At 51.3% G+C, this 15,484-nt stretch overlaps 5 protein-coding genes across 5 annotated transcripts in view; 1 reads left to right on the top strand and 4 right to left on the bottom strand.

Moving 5' to 3' along the window:
* Positions 1-135, bottom strand: part of PpBr36_08392 (uncharacterized protein) — a gene marked incomplete at both ends in the record, with an annotated part of 2,115 nt that extends 1,980 nt beyond the window's left edge. The window contains one exon of the mRNA XM_029895523.1: positions 106-135. Within this exon, the coding sequence (XP_029747198.1) occupies positions 106-135 (30 nt within the window). The remainder of the gene's footprint in view (positions 1-105) is intronic.
* Positions 136-2,190: 2,055 nt separating this feature from the next.
* On the bottom strand, positions 2,191-4,107 carry PpBr36_08393 (uncharacterized protein; the record flags this gene model as incomplete). The annotated part of the gene is made up of 4 exons (XM_029895524.1): positions 2,191-2,267; positions 2,341-3,159; positions 3,222-3,631; positions 3,752-4,107. 4 exons carry the CDS (start codon positions 4,105-4,107, stop codon positions 2,191-2,193), a joined length of 1,662 nt encoding a protein of 553 aa, XP_029747199.1.
* A 2,976-nt stretch (positions 4,108-7,083) lies between these two features.
* PpBr36_08394 (uncharacterized protein) lies at positions 7,084-7,377 on the bottom strand (the record flags this gene model as incomplete). The annotated part of the gene is made up of 1 exon (XM_029895525.1): positions 7,084-7,377. The coding sequence occupies one exon, from the start codon at positions 7,375-7,377 to the stop codon at positions 7,084-7,086; it is 294 nt and encodes a 97-aa protein (XP_029746879.1).
* Positions 7,378-9,453: 2,076 nt separating this feature from the next.
* PpBr36_08395 (uncharacterized protein) lies at positions 9,454-13,241 on the top strand (the record flags this gene model as incomplete). The annotated part of the gene is made up of 3 exons (XM_029895526.1): positions 9,454-9,456; positions 9,547-12,829; positions 12,904-13,241. The coding sequence occupies 3 exons, from the start codon at positions 9,454-9,456 to the stop codon at positions 13,239-13,241; spliced, it is 3,624 nt and encodes a 1,207-aa protein (XP_029746880.1).
* A 351-nt stretch (positions 13,242-13,592) lies between these two features.
* PpBr36_08396 (uncharacterized protein) lies at positions 13,593-15,095 on the bottom strand (the record flags this gene model as incomplete). Its single annotated transcript, XM_029895527.1, has 1 exon — positions 13,593-15,095. One exon carries the CDS (start codon positions 15,093-15,095, stop codon positions 13,593-13,595), a length of 1,503 nt encoding a protein of 500 aa, XP_029746877.1.
* Between the last annotated feature and the right edge of the window lie 389 nt (positions 15,096-15,484).

Genomic DNA, 15,484 nt, shown 5'->3' on the forward strand with positions numbered 1-15,484 from the left:
AAAAAAAAAAAAAAAAAAAAAAAAAAAAAAAAAAAAAAAAACCCTCCCATGTTGTAAATTACAGGCAACGCATGCATTTATTGGTTAGCCGAGGCAAGCTCTTACCCTTTTTGGAGGCGGGATCTTTTGGTTCATGATGACAAAACAAGGGACCACACGAGAATGAAAAATAAAAAAAAACAAAAATACAAAAATACAAAAAAAAGGCAGCCAAGGCAGGGTAGGGTAGACAATTTCAGGATAATCATACACAATACACAATCAGCAAGGTTCGAACGGTGGTTCGATTTTGGCCTGGCGCACGGAATATATGGCCTGATCGGAGAACTTGGCACGAGCGGAGGGCACGGGTCCAAGGTTGCTTGCTCTGGGGGGCTCGCCAAGGCGAACGACCATGTGCTTTTTTCGACAAGGAAGACGGGGACGCCTTGTTCCTGTCAATACCTTATTTTGAAGTGGCGCCTTTGAATAAAGTACATCTACGCTAGTGTGTCGGCTAAAGAGGCTAGTGTGGAAAAGACTTTTTCGGAAGCGTCATGTGAGTTTTCCTTTTGTTTTGTTTGTGAAGCTATCCTGTCATTGGTTTGGAAGTTATTTCTAGGACCAGGTGCAAACAACAAGAAGCTGTCGCTACCCAATTTCTTCAACGCAGTGGCGTCAGCCCCAGTCACAAAGAACACACAGCAATGGCGCATATACAGATTCAACAAAGTCCTAGATACAAGATATCCCGCCTGGTCCTGGTAGCCACTGAATAGGCTTTATAAATCCTGTTGCTAGCGCCGGCTTGTCAACCGACAATACTTCCGGCGTTCATGCTCTCTCAAGGGAACGCGGCCCGGGGACTTTCCGTAGAGTATCTTTTTTTAATACATGATTATCTTTTTTTTTTATTGCCCTTGTACGATGAACATTAAAAAAAGTGTGAACGAGGTGGGGAGCCTTACAAATCGACCGGAGATGCGCGAATCGAGATAATACTTCCAGACACGGTCGGGGAAAAAAAGACACGAATGGAAACGTGGTTCGACCTTCGACTGACTATCCGGCCCCAGCTGGATCGGAAACAGGAAATAACATGTATGGCATGTAACTAGTAAAGCTTTCCTTTCAACGGTCGCGCGACGACGACGACGGGGGCCAAAAGCTCAAAATAAGCATCGTTAAGGGTCGGTGGAGGGGGGGTGCGAGCTATCTGAATTGGGTCGGGGGGAGGGGGGCGTGGTGGGAGGGAATTCGGAAACCGGTTGCGTTTGAGAGTGGACGGCCACATTTTGCCCGGGGGTTTGTTTGTAGGCTGACGGAAAAGAGAGAGAGACACGGTAGGTCCCGTAAAATAAGACAAAAAAAAAAACTGCCAATGAACGCCGCCAGGGGGGTAGGGAAAGAGGCTCAAACATCGGATTTGCGCTGCGCCGGGTTAAAAGCAGCTAGCTGGACCTAGATAGGTAAGGTATTACTTTGTAGACTACCTTAGGGTAGTTTGCTCAAAAAAAGGGAGATTTTTGCGTCACACTAGAACCCACCCACCTTCCAACTTCTCGCAAGGCCCACATGGGTTCATCAAAGGACGAACACATCAAGATAGTTCAGATAAATCGGAAATTTTAGCTATGATGTTGGAATTTGCTGGATATTTATAACATTGTAAGTAAAAATAAAGAGTCCGCCAAATATCTGAATGTTAAGATCAATGAGATTTGCCACCTTGGCCCCCCAGACACAAAAAGTCTGTCTTGTCTGAGTGCAAGATCAAAAGCCGTTGATGTGTCTTGTATGCCGTCATATTGTCGAACCCATCCCACTGTCCACTTCTATTTGTTCGAAACGCGCTTCAGCTGCACTCAGTCTAAAACCGTCCGAATAATTGCTCGCGTCTCCAGTCACACCAATTAACTGGTACACAAAACGCACGATGGATGTAAAGACAAGGGGAAAAAAAAATGTACAGCGTTAGTATGAAGTATGTTTGATGCTTGAAAACAGAATTGACAATGCCGCTCTGGATACCACGCTTCCGGCTCTGTAGTTCCTCAACCCCCCGCTCAGGACGCTCTCCCAACGTTTTAGAAGCCTCTTCGTCGTAATAGATTTAGGCTGTCTCTTCCTTGTGGTATAGAATAAGTGGCTAAATAAGGCCAAGAGCAAAGAAAAAAAAGAGTAAAGATGCAAGACGTTGGTATGAGAAGACTAGAAATGCTCCTTCCAGAAACGGAACTCGACTTCGTTGACGGATGCAGTCTTGCAAGCAGCCTTGATATCGCGAGCTGTGAAGTAAAAGAATGTCAGTAAGACCACAGACACAGGTAATTTGAATAAACAACAAAGAGAAAAACGTACCAGCTGCTGAAGGACCGCAAAAGTAGACTCCCACCGTGGTCTTCATGCTTCCCTCAAGACCACTCAGATATGTCCTGTCCATAATACCATCACGCATCGAGGCAAACAGCTTAGCAAAGTTGGGGCGACCAAAGTTGGTGCGGGACTTGAGCTCAGTCAGGGGGTCGAGAGCAGCGCCGACCGAGTTGAGCACAATGTTCTGGGTGGTGTCCATGTCGAGCTTCTGAGTAAGGTACGAGTGGATCTTGAGGAACTCGACACCGTTGCCGCCGGGGAGACCCGCAGCGTCTGTTGATTGCTGCTCGAGCGAAGACAGAAGAGTCTGGAACCATTCAAAGGAGCTGGTGTCCTTGCAAACCCACAGGAATTCAACACGTCGGAGACGGGTGGGCGGGTTCGGGCCGTTGCGCAGATGCCAGATGTTCTTGAGAATCGAGGCCCAAGGTGTGACACCAATACCAGTTCCAATCAGGACTGCGATTTCGTTCTCGAACACGTCCTCGGCAGGAGCGCCATAGGGACCGTCAATGCGGAGCATGGGCATCTGCTGGCCGTTCTGGAGTGCGACCTCGTACATACCCATAGGGTCGACTCCCTCGTAGAGCTTGGCCTGGGCCGCTCCAGCACCGGTGGCATCACCGAGCGCCTTGGTGAAGTCACCGACCTGACGAACGTGGACCGAAACGTAGGGGTCGTACGGGCAAGACGTAATGGTGAAAGGGTGCCATTGGTACTTTGAGACGCTGGGGACCTGCAGGAAGAGCCACTGCCCAGCCTTGTACTTGAAAGAGGGCTTGTTGAACTGGATTTCGACGACGTCTGCAGAATCACGTATTAGCGCTTAGACTTCGGCCATGATCTGTACAAAAGAATAAACTCACCGTAAGGATGGCGGACGACGCGGGTGATCTTGGTCTCACGACGGGCTCGGATTTCACGGTAAAGACGCTCAATCAGGTAAAAGCCACCAGTCCACAGCTCCCAGCGCCAACCCAGATATCCAATGCAGTGGTTCCAGTACTCGTCTCCAGCGAACGGCGAGAGCGGCTCCACAGTGTCACGCACGAAGCATCCCACCGTGTGGGTGTAGAGACCGAGGAAGAACGGGATGAACAGGTGGTGAGTGTACCAGAAAGTCTCGAAGGATTGCTGACGAATGCGGTGGTGGGCTGTAGTGTACATGAGAAGCATGCACAACAGCATCATGTGACCAGTGGCACCACCAGGCTGCGCGTAGTGAATCTGAAGAGCAGTTTGGGGACGAACTTGAACTCTCTCGACGTTGAAAAAGCTATTAAATAGTAAGTTAGAATGTTAATACCGCTCGAGATTTCCCCCACAAACTTTTTTTTGTCTCCTTTTTGTGTCTAACCGAGGCCTCCGTTTGTGTAATGAGAAAAGAAATGCTTACTTGACATAATGCGCAGCGGTATGTGTGATGCTAAAGATCAGCATGGCATATGCGATTTGGCGATGGAACCAAATGTTCTCGTCAAAAGGAATGAAGCGGATCTTGGGCCTGATCCACCTCATGATCGTTCGGCAGACGGGCAGCAGAATCAACATTCCATCGACGGAGAGCACCAGACCGGCACCTCGAGAAATCCAAACGGAGAAAGTAAGAGTGTTCAGACCGGCCAGACGCGGGTCTGAAAACTGCTTGTACCAACCATAGGCAAAGATGCCTATGTGGAACCCCCAAAAGCTAATGTTGAAGAAAAGCTTCTGCGCCGTGAGCTGCTTAGCCAGAAGCTCCCCGACCGACATGTTGGCGGTGGTTGCCTTTCCAGGCTAGATTCGTATATTAGGTGTATTTGGGATGTCGACCTGCGACAGGTGCCGACTGATGATGCGGTCGACCGGGATCGTCTCGATCGATCGTCGTTCGTTAAAGAGCGTATGTCGGCGCCGAACCTTCGGGTGCAGGAAGTCTGGCGATTTGACCCTGATCTAGATGTTCCCGGTTGTATCTTCCAGCAGCCCTCCCAAATTACAATGTGTATAATATATTCCCGGCAAATAACCGCCCAATGGGGAACCAACAAAGACAGACGGACAAGCAAGAAAAGCGTAACGAAAGAGGAAGTTGTCGACCCCCAATCGGAATAACAAAAAAAAAAGAGTGATCTGATCCAGCAGCGACGGAAGAGAATGAAAAGAGAGGTTGAAGTTTGATCTTGACTCACGGGACCGCCGTAGAATCTTCAACTACTACGCCAAGTAGAAGAAGAAGCGGAGGAAAGGAACAAAAAAGGTTTAAGGTTGCAGAAGCGGTGGGTGGGCATAAGGTCATAAGAGGAACGCGAGATACAAGCAAAGCAGGCGACCGGGGGGGTGAGTGATGACAAGGGATTTCGGCAGGGTAGAGTGGGAACCTTTGGGACATTCGGATGTCAGCTGTCCATGAAACTCCTCTCCTATTTCCTTGTCCTTTTGGCTTTAGCGAGGAAACCTAGCTATTGCGCCAGTCGAGGAGGAGTGTGGGCAACGAACCCTTGGGGTGTCGACGACCCGGGCGGGGACTTCTGCAACCCACTCGACCACTATGGTATAACAATTTTGAAGTACTACCATAAACCTGTAGTACGTGCAGTGGGGGCCCGTCAATAACTGGGGCCGGAAAGACGGTGCGTGCCAGTGGACCGGGTGCTGAGTGTGAACCAGGAATAACGCACTGTACGGTTAGCGCGGATGATGGGACAGAACGGCTTTTTTTTTTTCCTTTGGTCCTCTTTCAACGGCAAGGATGATGGACCGTGGCCAAAGGCGTAGATCAGACGCTGGGAGGAGTTTCGTACTGAAGAGGGACCTGTGTCAGGAGCTGATCCGATCGCGTTGTCGACGGTAAAAAAATTTTAAACGTAGGCCGAGTTGAGACGAGATGTGTCAGAGACAGCTGGGCTAGGGGTTGTTGGCCGCTACGCTGCTGTTTCGCCTTGGGCAGGGGTGGAGAAGATGCTTAAAAACGACCCCAGTCTTGCAGAACCATCGACCGTTTTTTCGGTCAAAGGGGGTGGCCACACTGCAGTTGCCAATTGTATTTGGTGACAAAAACGACTGTTTTGTCTCGACGTAGATGACGTTAAAAGGAATTTTTAGCTTTTTAAAAAAAACCACAACGAACAGAATCGGACGATCTGATTTGAATGATTTCCCATCTCTAGACGGCAATTGTGCCATGGAGTGGAGGGTGCATCTGGGCCCTCTGATTGGATAAAAATCCCCCCAATCACTCACTTCGTACCTACAGGATACTAAGAATAGTGCCAGAACTGCTGCCACATGGGCTTGCGGGCGCTTAAGTAGTACCACCGTTCGTGCATGTGCATGACCGCATCTCAAGACAGATTGGACAATGTAGGCTAGCTCACAGTGCCAGCCCGTACACAGAACGAACCATATCACAATGAATTCTTGGAAATCAAGTAGGGGCTCCGCATCGTGGCTCTATTTGACTTTTTCTCATAACTTGTCAATTCGTAGGTGGCATAGGGTCAACTGCGGGGCATTTTGCCTCTGCGTTTTCAATACTGGTCGGGGTGACTTCGGGGATGCCCCCTTCTTGTCCATTCTTGGCTCAGACAACAAAGTGAACAAAGCCGATGGTTCCGATTAATGTTCCCCAGTTTTCGACGCGTCGAGAAGTGACCGTTTCTCGAAAGTGGGTAGATCTCTCCTAGTCTAGACTAGTACGGCTTCAAGGGTGCGCGACAGCGTTTTTTTTTTCCTTTCCCTCTCTCTTCTTTCACTGTCTTCCTTTCCAGGATGCAAGCCGGCAAGCCAGGCATGTCAAATTCTCCTATTAAGCTTACTGCACGCACAAATACAACCCGAGCGGACGCGCTCCACAAGCCAAGAATACGATGTCCCTTACAATTTAAGAAACAAGCGACCACTTCATTTTATTCTACGAAGCATGCCTGTCGTCACACGCGACTGGACAAGCTTGTACGCTTATGGATCAGATGATTCTGCAAATGCGCAAAAGGTCTCAAAGCGTCATTCTTCAGCATCTTTGATATCTTGTTCTTCTTGCCTGATTAAGTACATCAGATGCGGACTTCACCGATCGTTGAGTGCACCTGAGTAAACCAACCCCAAGATGCACATTCATATCCAAATCCTTGACTGAGGAGTGATTGTCTGTGGTGTAGTTTTTCTTTCTCACGATTTTTCACAATTTCAAAGCCCCATGTCACCCCCTAAGGTTGCACCTCCCTACCGTTGAAGAGAGGGGTTCTGCAGCTAGAGCCACAGTGCGCACCTATCATCGACTGAATTTTGTCTGGGCTTACGACGACAGTAGGGATCACGGGTGATGATATATTGCTATACACCAGCAGTTCAGACTAAGTCCGTGATCAAGGGTCATTCCTGATCTCTGATTGCTCAATCGAGTCGTTATCAAAATTTTGGAATGCATGTGGGTGATTGACTTTTCCTCCCCGCAATCCGTTCGCCCTAGCTCCCGGCGTGACCGGTTGACCGAAGAAGGTTTTGGCCAGTGGCTGTCATCCAAACACTAGTCAGGCATTTGCGTACCTGGCCATTTAGTTCGTCCCACCTCATTATCCAACAACCCCAGGCCTAGGCAAGTTCTATTTTTCTTTTCAGGTGGGATGGGTTCCCAAAGGTTGCCTGCTTTCCCAGGAAGCCAAGCAAATATTTCTATCGCTTGGGTTTGATATTATCAAGTATATAGTGCCAAATATGAGGCAGACAAGCTCGACCGGCCTGCCAATCCTACACAGTGTCAGACGCGCAGGACTGATCAACCATCGTTTGTTGAGCTAAACGAGCCTCAAACGATAAATGCCATGTCTGGGCAACAAGAATCGCATGCTGGGTTTCGAGTTTCCTCCAGAATCCCATCAAGGGGCCAAGCATCCTCGTCTCACAGTGGGACCAATAACCCGCACTTGGCCTCCCACGCCACCAATCAGTCGCTGCAGCCTGACTAGGGATTATCGTGCGAAACAGGAGCCTCGAAACAACCAACCATAATGCCCAAAATGTGGCCCATATCCAGCGTAACATCTTTACACCTCGGAGGTTTCGTATGGAACATGAACATTTTATACAAAAACAGCAGTTGCTAGGATATAATCAAAATTAAACTTGCCTGAGGGAATGCATGATCGCCTCCCATGCACTTTTGACATCTCCGCCATCTCCTGCCCGGCTAACCTGTCTCAAAACATGGAATTTTGTACTATCACAGGGCGGGATTTTGAGAATCCGATGCAATCATCTCCATCACACACCCCCTTGGCCTATTCTGTGGATTTGGCACCTGATTGTCATCGATCACCTCTGTCAGCCAGATCGAGAACCTCCGTGGGTTTTCTCATTGGTATCTGGATTTGCATCGTGATCATCTCTCCCAGAACAAAATATCATGATTTGCTCCAAGCCTGATCTACTTTGGTTTGCTTAAACATTCGATCGACCTGCATTTTTGACGCTAACCTAGCTTACTCACCGTTGACCGTGTCAGCACATGCTGGGACCTAGGAAAGCAGCGGAGTAATGACTCTGTCGTATGGTTCCTCCTCCTTTCTGCAAGACCATGGTTTTTTGCTGGCTAATTTGCGGTGGGCAATTATAGAGACCTCTCCACTACATACCAAAATTCATTTCATTGAACTGAAATGCGTTTGGTGGCACAGGGTCTGGACTGGAGAAGAAAAGTAGACTTGGGCGATCGGCTAACTCTGTGACAGTGTCACATACTCTTAAAGACAAGTAATGTATGATTCATGAAAAGAAAGACAGCAAACACTTAGACTTGATTATAGCATATTTGTACGAGATGACGATGAACAGCTGTGGATCCGATATTGCTGAAGACAAAAGTATATGAGACAAGATTTGAAGGGACAAAAAAAAAAAAAAAAAAAAAAAAAAAAAAAGCCAAGCTATCATGCCCATCAGCCCGCTTGGCTTTGATAGAAGATCCGGGGTTGACCTTGCACATTTTCTGCCCAAGATAACATACAGAGATAGCCTGTGCACGAGCGCGAGAGGAAACGCAAAGACAGGCGGCACCTCGCACACTGGGCGGAGTAGGTGTAACCGATAGATTGCAATACGGAATCCTCTCATCAGCGCCCTGAGTCTACCTCAGTCCATCCCTAAGTTCCAGTTGCGAGAGTGTGTTCGCGATGCGGCACACACTACAATCATATGGAAAGACACAACGCCAAGCCTAGTTTTGCTAGAGACTGCAGTCCCGTGGAAACAATGTCCATAAAGTAAGTAATTAGGTATAGAGTATGGTTCAAATTAAAGGTAATCTGTCTGGTTTCTTAACAAGTCATAGACAACAGGCATCAATGATAGCAAAAGTTTTGCGTGGATACGATGCCGCAGAAACTGAGTCTTTGTTGAAAATCCTCATATCACGACAGAATTTCAATCTGATCTCTTCGTCGCGGGGATCGGACGAAGCGGTCATGCAGAGAGAATATCGGCGGCACCGCGTCTATATTATCCATGGTGCCGCACACTATCGATAATACCCTGAATATGGCCTGCGCGTTTTCGGATTTAACAAGACCCGGGCTGGTGTGCACGAGTCGTGAGCAAGTCCACGGATACTGAGAACCTTGGCAGCTGCTCTGCGGGCAAGTCATGGCCAAGGGTTTCGTTCCGCCAAGCCGTTGTTGAGCTTATTCGTCATACACAAGTTTGCTCCTGCCATGGCTCAATCCAGCTTCTTTACGTAATCAAGGGTCGCCGTGGCTGAGTCTTGCAATTGCTGCCAAGCACCAGCCACTATTATTTGGTTGGCTGTTCAATTCGAGTGGCTGGGTTTGTACCTCTGTCAGCGGGCGCCAAAGTAACTGTTAGTGGGGCAATTCGTCACTTCAGCATCCACCGTCAGGCAGCGCCGCCAAGGTTGACAACGACGTACGTGCAGCAAAAGAAGGCACGCGCATTCGCTAGCGATTGCTTCGAAAACAGTTGGACAAGATCTACATTCGAGATTCTTCAAACACCACCACAGAGGGCATCCCACATCGACAGTATTGTGCTCCGACTCAAGCCCCGATAACCCGTGTTTCGTTTCAGCCAGCTTGCATGTTTGCCCCTGCACTAGGGTGATCATCAATGGTGAGTTGCGCCCTATCATCGCGCAACCCCACGGCGGTGCCGGTGCCCGCCAAAGGATCCCGCTAATCTCGGTACCTTCTCACCGCGCAGGGCATTACACGGCGAGGGAAAGACAAGGCTGCCGCCGGGCAGGCAGCCGCGGGCGGAGCAGCGGGCGGCAGAGCGAGGCCCAAGAAGGCAACGTTCGAAACGAGCAAGAAGAAGGATGTCGGAGTCTCAGACCTGACCCTTCTCAGTAAGGTCTCCAACGAGGCGATCAACGAGAACCTGCAGAAGCGATTCGAGGGAAGGGAAATCTACACATATATCGGCCATGTGTTGGTTTCGGTCAACCCCTTCAGGGACCTGGGAATCTACACAGACCAGGTCCTGGACAGCTACAAGGGCAAGAACCGTCTCGAGATGCCGCCGCACGTCTTCGCCATCGCCGAGTCGGCCTACTACAACATGAAGGCGTACAAGGACAACCAGTGTGTTATCATTTCGGGCGAATCGGGAGCTGGCAAGACGGAGGCCGCGAAGCGCATCATGCAGTACATCGCGAGCGTGTCAGGGGGCGACACGACCGATATTCAGCAGATCAAGGACATGGTGTTGGCCACAAATCCTCTTCTGGAGTCCTTTGGCAACGCCAAGACTTTGAGGAACAACAACTCATCGCGGTTCGGAAAGTACCTGCAAATACACTTCAACTCGGTTGGCGAGCCGGTGGGTGCCGACATCACGAACTACTTGCTGGAAAAGACAAGAGTGGTGGGCCAGATCACAAACGAGCGCAACTTTCACATCTTTTACCAGTTCACCAAGGGAGCCTCGGAGAACTACCGGCAAATGTTTGGCATTCAGAAGCCAGAAACCTACATCTACACCAGCAGATCCAAGTGTCTCGACGTCGACGGAATAGACGATCTTGCAGAGTTTCAAGACACGCTAAATGCCATGAAGGTCATTGGATTGTCGCAAGGGGAGCAAGATAATGTTTTTCGAATACTGGCTGCTATCCTGTGGACCGGCAACCTCGTTTTCCGTGAAGACGACGACGGCTATGCAGCCGTAACAGACCAGTCTGTGGTGGAATTCCTGGCCTACCTGCTTGAGGTCGACCCCCAGCAGCTCGTTAAGGCTATCACCATTAGGATCTTGACACCGAGGAGCGGGGAAGTCATCGAATCCCCTGCCAATGTCGCACAGGCGATGGCAACCAGGGACGCTCTGGCCAAATCACTATACAACAACCTCTTTGACTGGATCGTCGAGAGAATAAACCAGTCGCTCAAAGCTCGCCAACCGACGAGCAACACCGTTGGCATCCTGGATATTTATGGTTTCGAGATTTTCGAGAAAAACAGTTTCGAACAACTTTGCATCAACTACGTAAACGAAAAGCTTCAGCAAATCTTCATTCAACTTACTCTGAAAGCCGAGCAGGAAGAGTACGCACGTGAACAGATCAAGTGGACTCCGATCAAGTACTTCGACAACAAGATTGTGTGCGACTTGATAGAAAGTGTACGGCCTCCGGGAGTCTTTTCTGCCCTAAAAGACGCCACCAAAACCGCGCATGCCGATCCGGCAGCCTGTGACCGTACGTTCATGCAGAGCGTCAACGGCATGTCAAATGCGCATTTGATCCCAAGGCAAGGCAGCTTCATCATCAAGCACTACGCCGGTGACGTGGCCTACACAGTTGATGGAATCACAGACAAGAACAAGGATCAGCTTCTGAAGGGTCTCTTGAGCATGTTCCAAGTCAGCCAAAACCCGTTCGTGCATACTCTCTTCCCGAACCAGGTGGATCAGGACAACCGCAAGCAGCCACCAACCGCAGGAGATAGAATTCGTACCTCGGCGAATGCACTGGTCGAGACATTGATGAAATGTCAACCCTCATACATCCGAACAATCAAGCCGAACGAGAACAAGTCACCGACCGAGTACAATGTCCCCAATGTGCTGCATCAGATCAAGTATCTTGGTCTGCAGGAGAACGTGCGCATTCGTCGCGCTGGATTCGCATACCGACAATCATTCGAGAAGTTTGTCGATCGCTTCTTCCTCTTGTCACCTGCGACATCGTACGCGGGTGAATACACGTGGGAAGGATCGTATGAGGCTGCGGTCAAGCAGATCCTCAAGGACACCAGCATTCCCCAAGAAGAGTGGCAGATGGGTGTCACGAAGGCTTTTATCAAATCACCCGAGACTCTCTTTGCTCTGGAGCACATGCGTGACAGATACTGGCACAATATGGCAACGCGCATCCAGCGTATGTGGAGAGCGTACCTGGCCTACAGGGCAGAGTCTGCAGCTCGGATCCAGACATTCTGGCGCAAGAAGAGGACAGGGGCTGAGTACCTGCAACTCCGAGACCACGGGCACAGAGTCTTGCAGGGGCGCAAGGAAAGGAGGCGCATGTCCATACTCGGATCGAGACGATTCATTGGCGACTACTTGGGCATCAATGCTTCTAGCGGGCCTGGCGCTCACATTCGCAATGCTATCGGCATTGGGAGCAATGAAAGGGCCGTGTTTTCCTGTCGTGGTGAGATTCTTGAGGCCAAGTTCGGTCGTTCAAGCAAGGCAAGCCCACGTATCTTGATTGTCACCAACAGCAAATTCTACGTCGTCGCGCAGATGCTGGTCAACGGGCAAGTGCAAATCACCGCTGAGAAGGCGATACCTCTCGGTGCTATCAAGTTCGTGGGGGCATCTAGCTGCCGTGATGATTGGTTCTCTCTCGGTATCGGGTCGCCGCAAGAAGCGGATCCACTGCTCAACTGTGTGCTGAAGACAGAGATGTTCACGCAGATGGAGCGAGTGATGCCTGGAGGTTTCAACCTAAAGATCGGAGACTCGATCGAGTATGCCAAGAAGCCAGGCAAGATGCAAGTTGTCAAGGTTTTGAAGGATTCTCCCAACCCTGTGGACTTTTACAAGAGCGGCGCTGTGCATACTCAACAAGGAGAGCCACCCAACTCGGTCTCACGTCCGACACCAAAGGGCAAACCGGTGCCTCCACGACCGATCACGAGAGGAAAGCTCATCAGACCGGGCGGACCCAATGGACGACCGTCTAGGGGCACAACAAACAGGACAGCTCAACCAAGACCAGGTGCAAGTGCAAGTGCGGCGGCATCCCGGCACGTGCCGCAGCCGCAGGCACAAGTCGCTGCCAGCATTCCTGTGCGAACGCAGCAATCCTCACAAACATCCTCGGCAGCAGCCCGCGCGCCACCACCGCCGCCCCCTGCGGCCCCTCCCGCAAAGGCAAAGATCATGGCCAAGGTGCTCTATGATTTTGCTGGTCAGAAGGAAAACGAAATGTCGATCAAGGAGGGAGACCTTATTGAGATTGTGCAAAAAGAGAACAATGGTAAGTCTCTCTCTCTCTCTTTGTGCCGTATCGTCGACAAACAGCACCAAGTCCAAGCACTAACTCTCTTGCAGGATGGTGGCTTGCTAAGAGCGGTAACCAGCAGGCGTGGGTACCGGCGGCATATGTCGAGGAGCAGAAGCAGGCTCCTCCGCCAGTTGCGGCTTCTCGGCCCCCCCCGCCAGCCCCTCCGGCAGCCAACGGCAAGAACAAGCCGTTGCCCCCAGCGAAGCGTCCAGCTGCTGGAAAGAAGCCTGCCAGTCTTCAGCCGCGTGACTCCGGCATGAGCCTAAACGGATCCGACGGTAGCCGCAGCAACACGCCGACTCCGAGCCTGGGCAACAGTCTGGCTGACGCGCTGCTTGCGAGGAAGCAGGCCATGGCGAAGAAGGACGATGATGATGACTGGTGATTCGCGTTGTTGTTTGATGTTCTGTTTCTGATACGCAGTTATCATGTTGAAATGGTTCAGTGTGTGGCTTTTTAACCCCCCGCGACATTGGCTGGTCCGAGAATCGAAGTTAGACTGGGACTATATAACAGGTGGTTTGTTTACTGTTTGACCCTTGAGGGAATGCATCAGTTATTCATCCTCTTTGGTCTCGTTTGACCGCATTGCTGCTATTCAGAGGTTTTCAGCGGCTTATATAGATGTTGATGAAATTTGGTACGAAGATAAGAGAATCGACGATCAACAGCATGGAACCCAAAAATCTTGTGTATTGGGTGACTACTTTATTCAAAAAAAAAAACTTTAGTATCATCATATATCTGGGTTTCGAGACGCGACCTTCCGACGTCGCAACAGCTCTCCCAGCGGAACATCCTCGTCATCATCATGATTAAAATCCTCATTATGGGGCACGTCGTTTTCAACCAAATCATCCGAATCCTCGTCAACGCCAAAGTCACGTAATCGCTCACCGTCAGCATTGGTCCAGCCAGGCTCCCCGTCCAGGCCTTTTTCGTAGGACTGACCCTCGTGGCTGTACTTGTCACGTCTCCCTTGTTCAGGGAACAGATCCTCGAGCTCCTCATCTTCCTCCAGCTCCGCAAAGATGCCCGAGCCCTGCTGGACCTCCATCAGCTGCCTCCGCCTCCGCAGCCGCTGGTCCCTCTCCTGCCTGGCCCTGAACGCGGCCTTTTCCTCCTCTGGCGTCGCGTACGTGGGCAACTTGACAGCCGCATCGGCGTTGCCCCTCCAGTGACCGCGGCGCTGTTTGTCCGGGTCTGGCGGCGGCCACATGCCCACCCTCGCGTTGAAGCCGTTCTCCTCCCAGTCCCAGCCGACCCCAGACCCGGGCGTCCGAGAGACGGTCGGCCCGCCGGCAAACGGCCAGAACCAGGCCAGGATGTTGCGTGTGCCCATGGCCTGGCACATGTTGTTCCAGATCCCAATGTCGTAGGGGAACTCGACGCGGTGCAGGATCTTGTGGCCATTGGGAGGGGCCGTCATCTCTTCCGACGAGGACTCGCCGCCGCCCTCCTCGTCGCTGGCCCACCACGTCGAGCCGCCGCGGCCCTGCCTGCCCACCAGGCTCTCGTGGCGCTCAACCTCCCAGTCCTCTATCATGGTGCGGTTGAAGAGCCACGCTTTTGTGGTGGTGGTCAGCAGGATACCGAGGGCGAGGGACACGAGGGCGCAGGCGATGGACACGATTGTGAGCAGGGCGATCCTGGTGGGCGAGGGGCCGAGGTAGGCGGGCAGATTGCGCTCGTCGAAGAGGGCGCGGAGGCGCAGGTAGAGGAGGCGGGCGAGGTACCACAGGGCGAGGTTTGTAGAGACGAGGAAGCGGTAGAAGTAGGGAAACGTCTGCATCGACACGCAGTTGCCGGTCCACGGGCAGTGGTGGTCCATCTTGGGGATGCAGCGGCGGCAGTGGCGGCAGTGGTGGGCGCGAGGGGGCTTGGGTGCATCGCACTTGCGGCACCACCTCTGGCCGGCAGCGGGCGCCGCGGGCTTTTGCTGCTCATCTTGTTGTTTCTTCGTTTTCGTCTTGTCGTCGTCATCGTCGTCACCCCTCGGCGGCCGTGTGTGGGTGTAGGTTCCTGGCGAGACTGTGCATGCTTTGTAGTAGTTCCACCAAAGATTGAGGAGTAGCAAGTTGAAGGTAATGGTTTGGTTTTGGCTCAGAGGCCCTGGCTGGAGGTCGGGGGTGTGGAAAACCCATTGTGAAGCGTAGCCCAGGAACGCGATGAGGAGGACTACGCCAGGTATTGCAAACACCTCCATGCCTGTTCTTACAGGGCCGGTCAGGGGTGCCATCTTGACTCGGGTGGTCCGGCGACAGGTCCGCTGTGTCCCCCCTTGTTTTCTCTGTTTGTAGAGAGCAACTGGCGGACGTCGGGTTAAAAACTCGTCAAGGTGCCTACTGGGTATAGATTCAGTTGGGACTTCTTTCCTGATGGATAATTACTTGGGTGTCGAGTGGTTCTTGGCTCTTTCATTCAGGGGTCCTGCATGCAAGTGGGTCGACCCCAATGAGCCCCTGTCATATCTCGAGCGGCCAACATCAATTTAGGACGGTTATGTGGGGCCTGAGGCAGTCCAGGTCACTGTCGCGGCTCATCCGTAAGAACAGAGCAAAGCAAAGCAAAGCAACGTCTCATCATCCTCTGCTCACAATAACAAACCAACTATTAGCTCGACAACTG

This window comes from Pyricularia pennisetigena, chromosome 5 (assembly GCF_004337985.1).
Source record: "Pyricularia pennisetigena strain Br36 chromosome 5, whole genome shotgun sequence".
Lineage (NCBI taxonomy): Eukaryota > Fungi > Ascomycota > Sordariomycetes > Magnaporthales > Pyriculariaceae > Pyricularia > Pyricularia pennisetigena.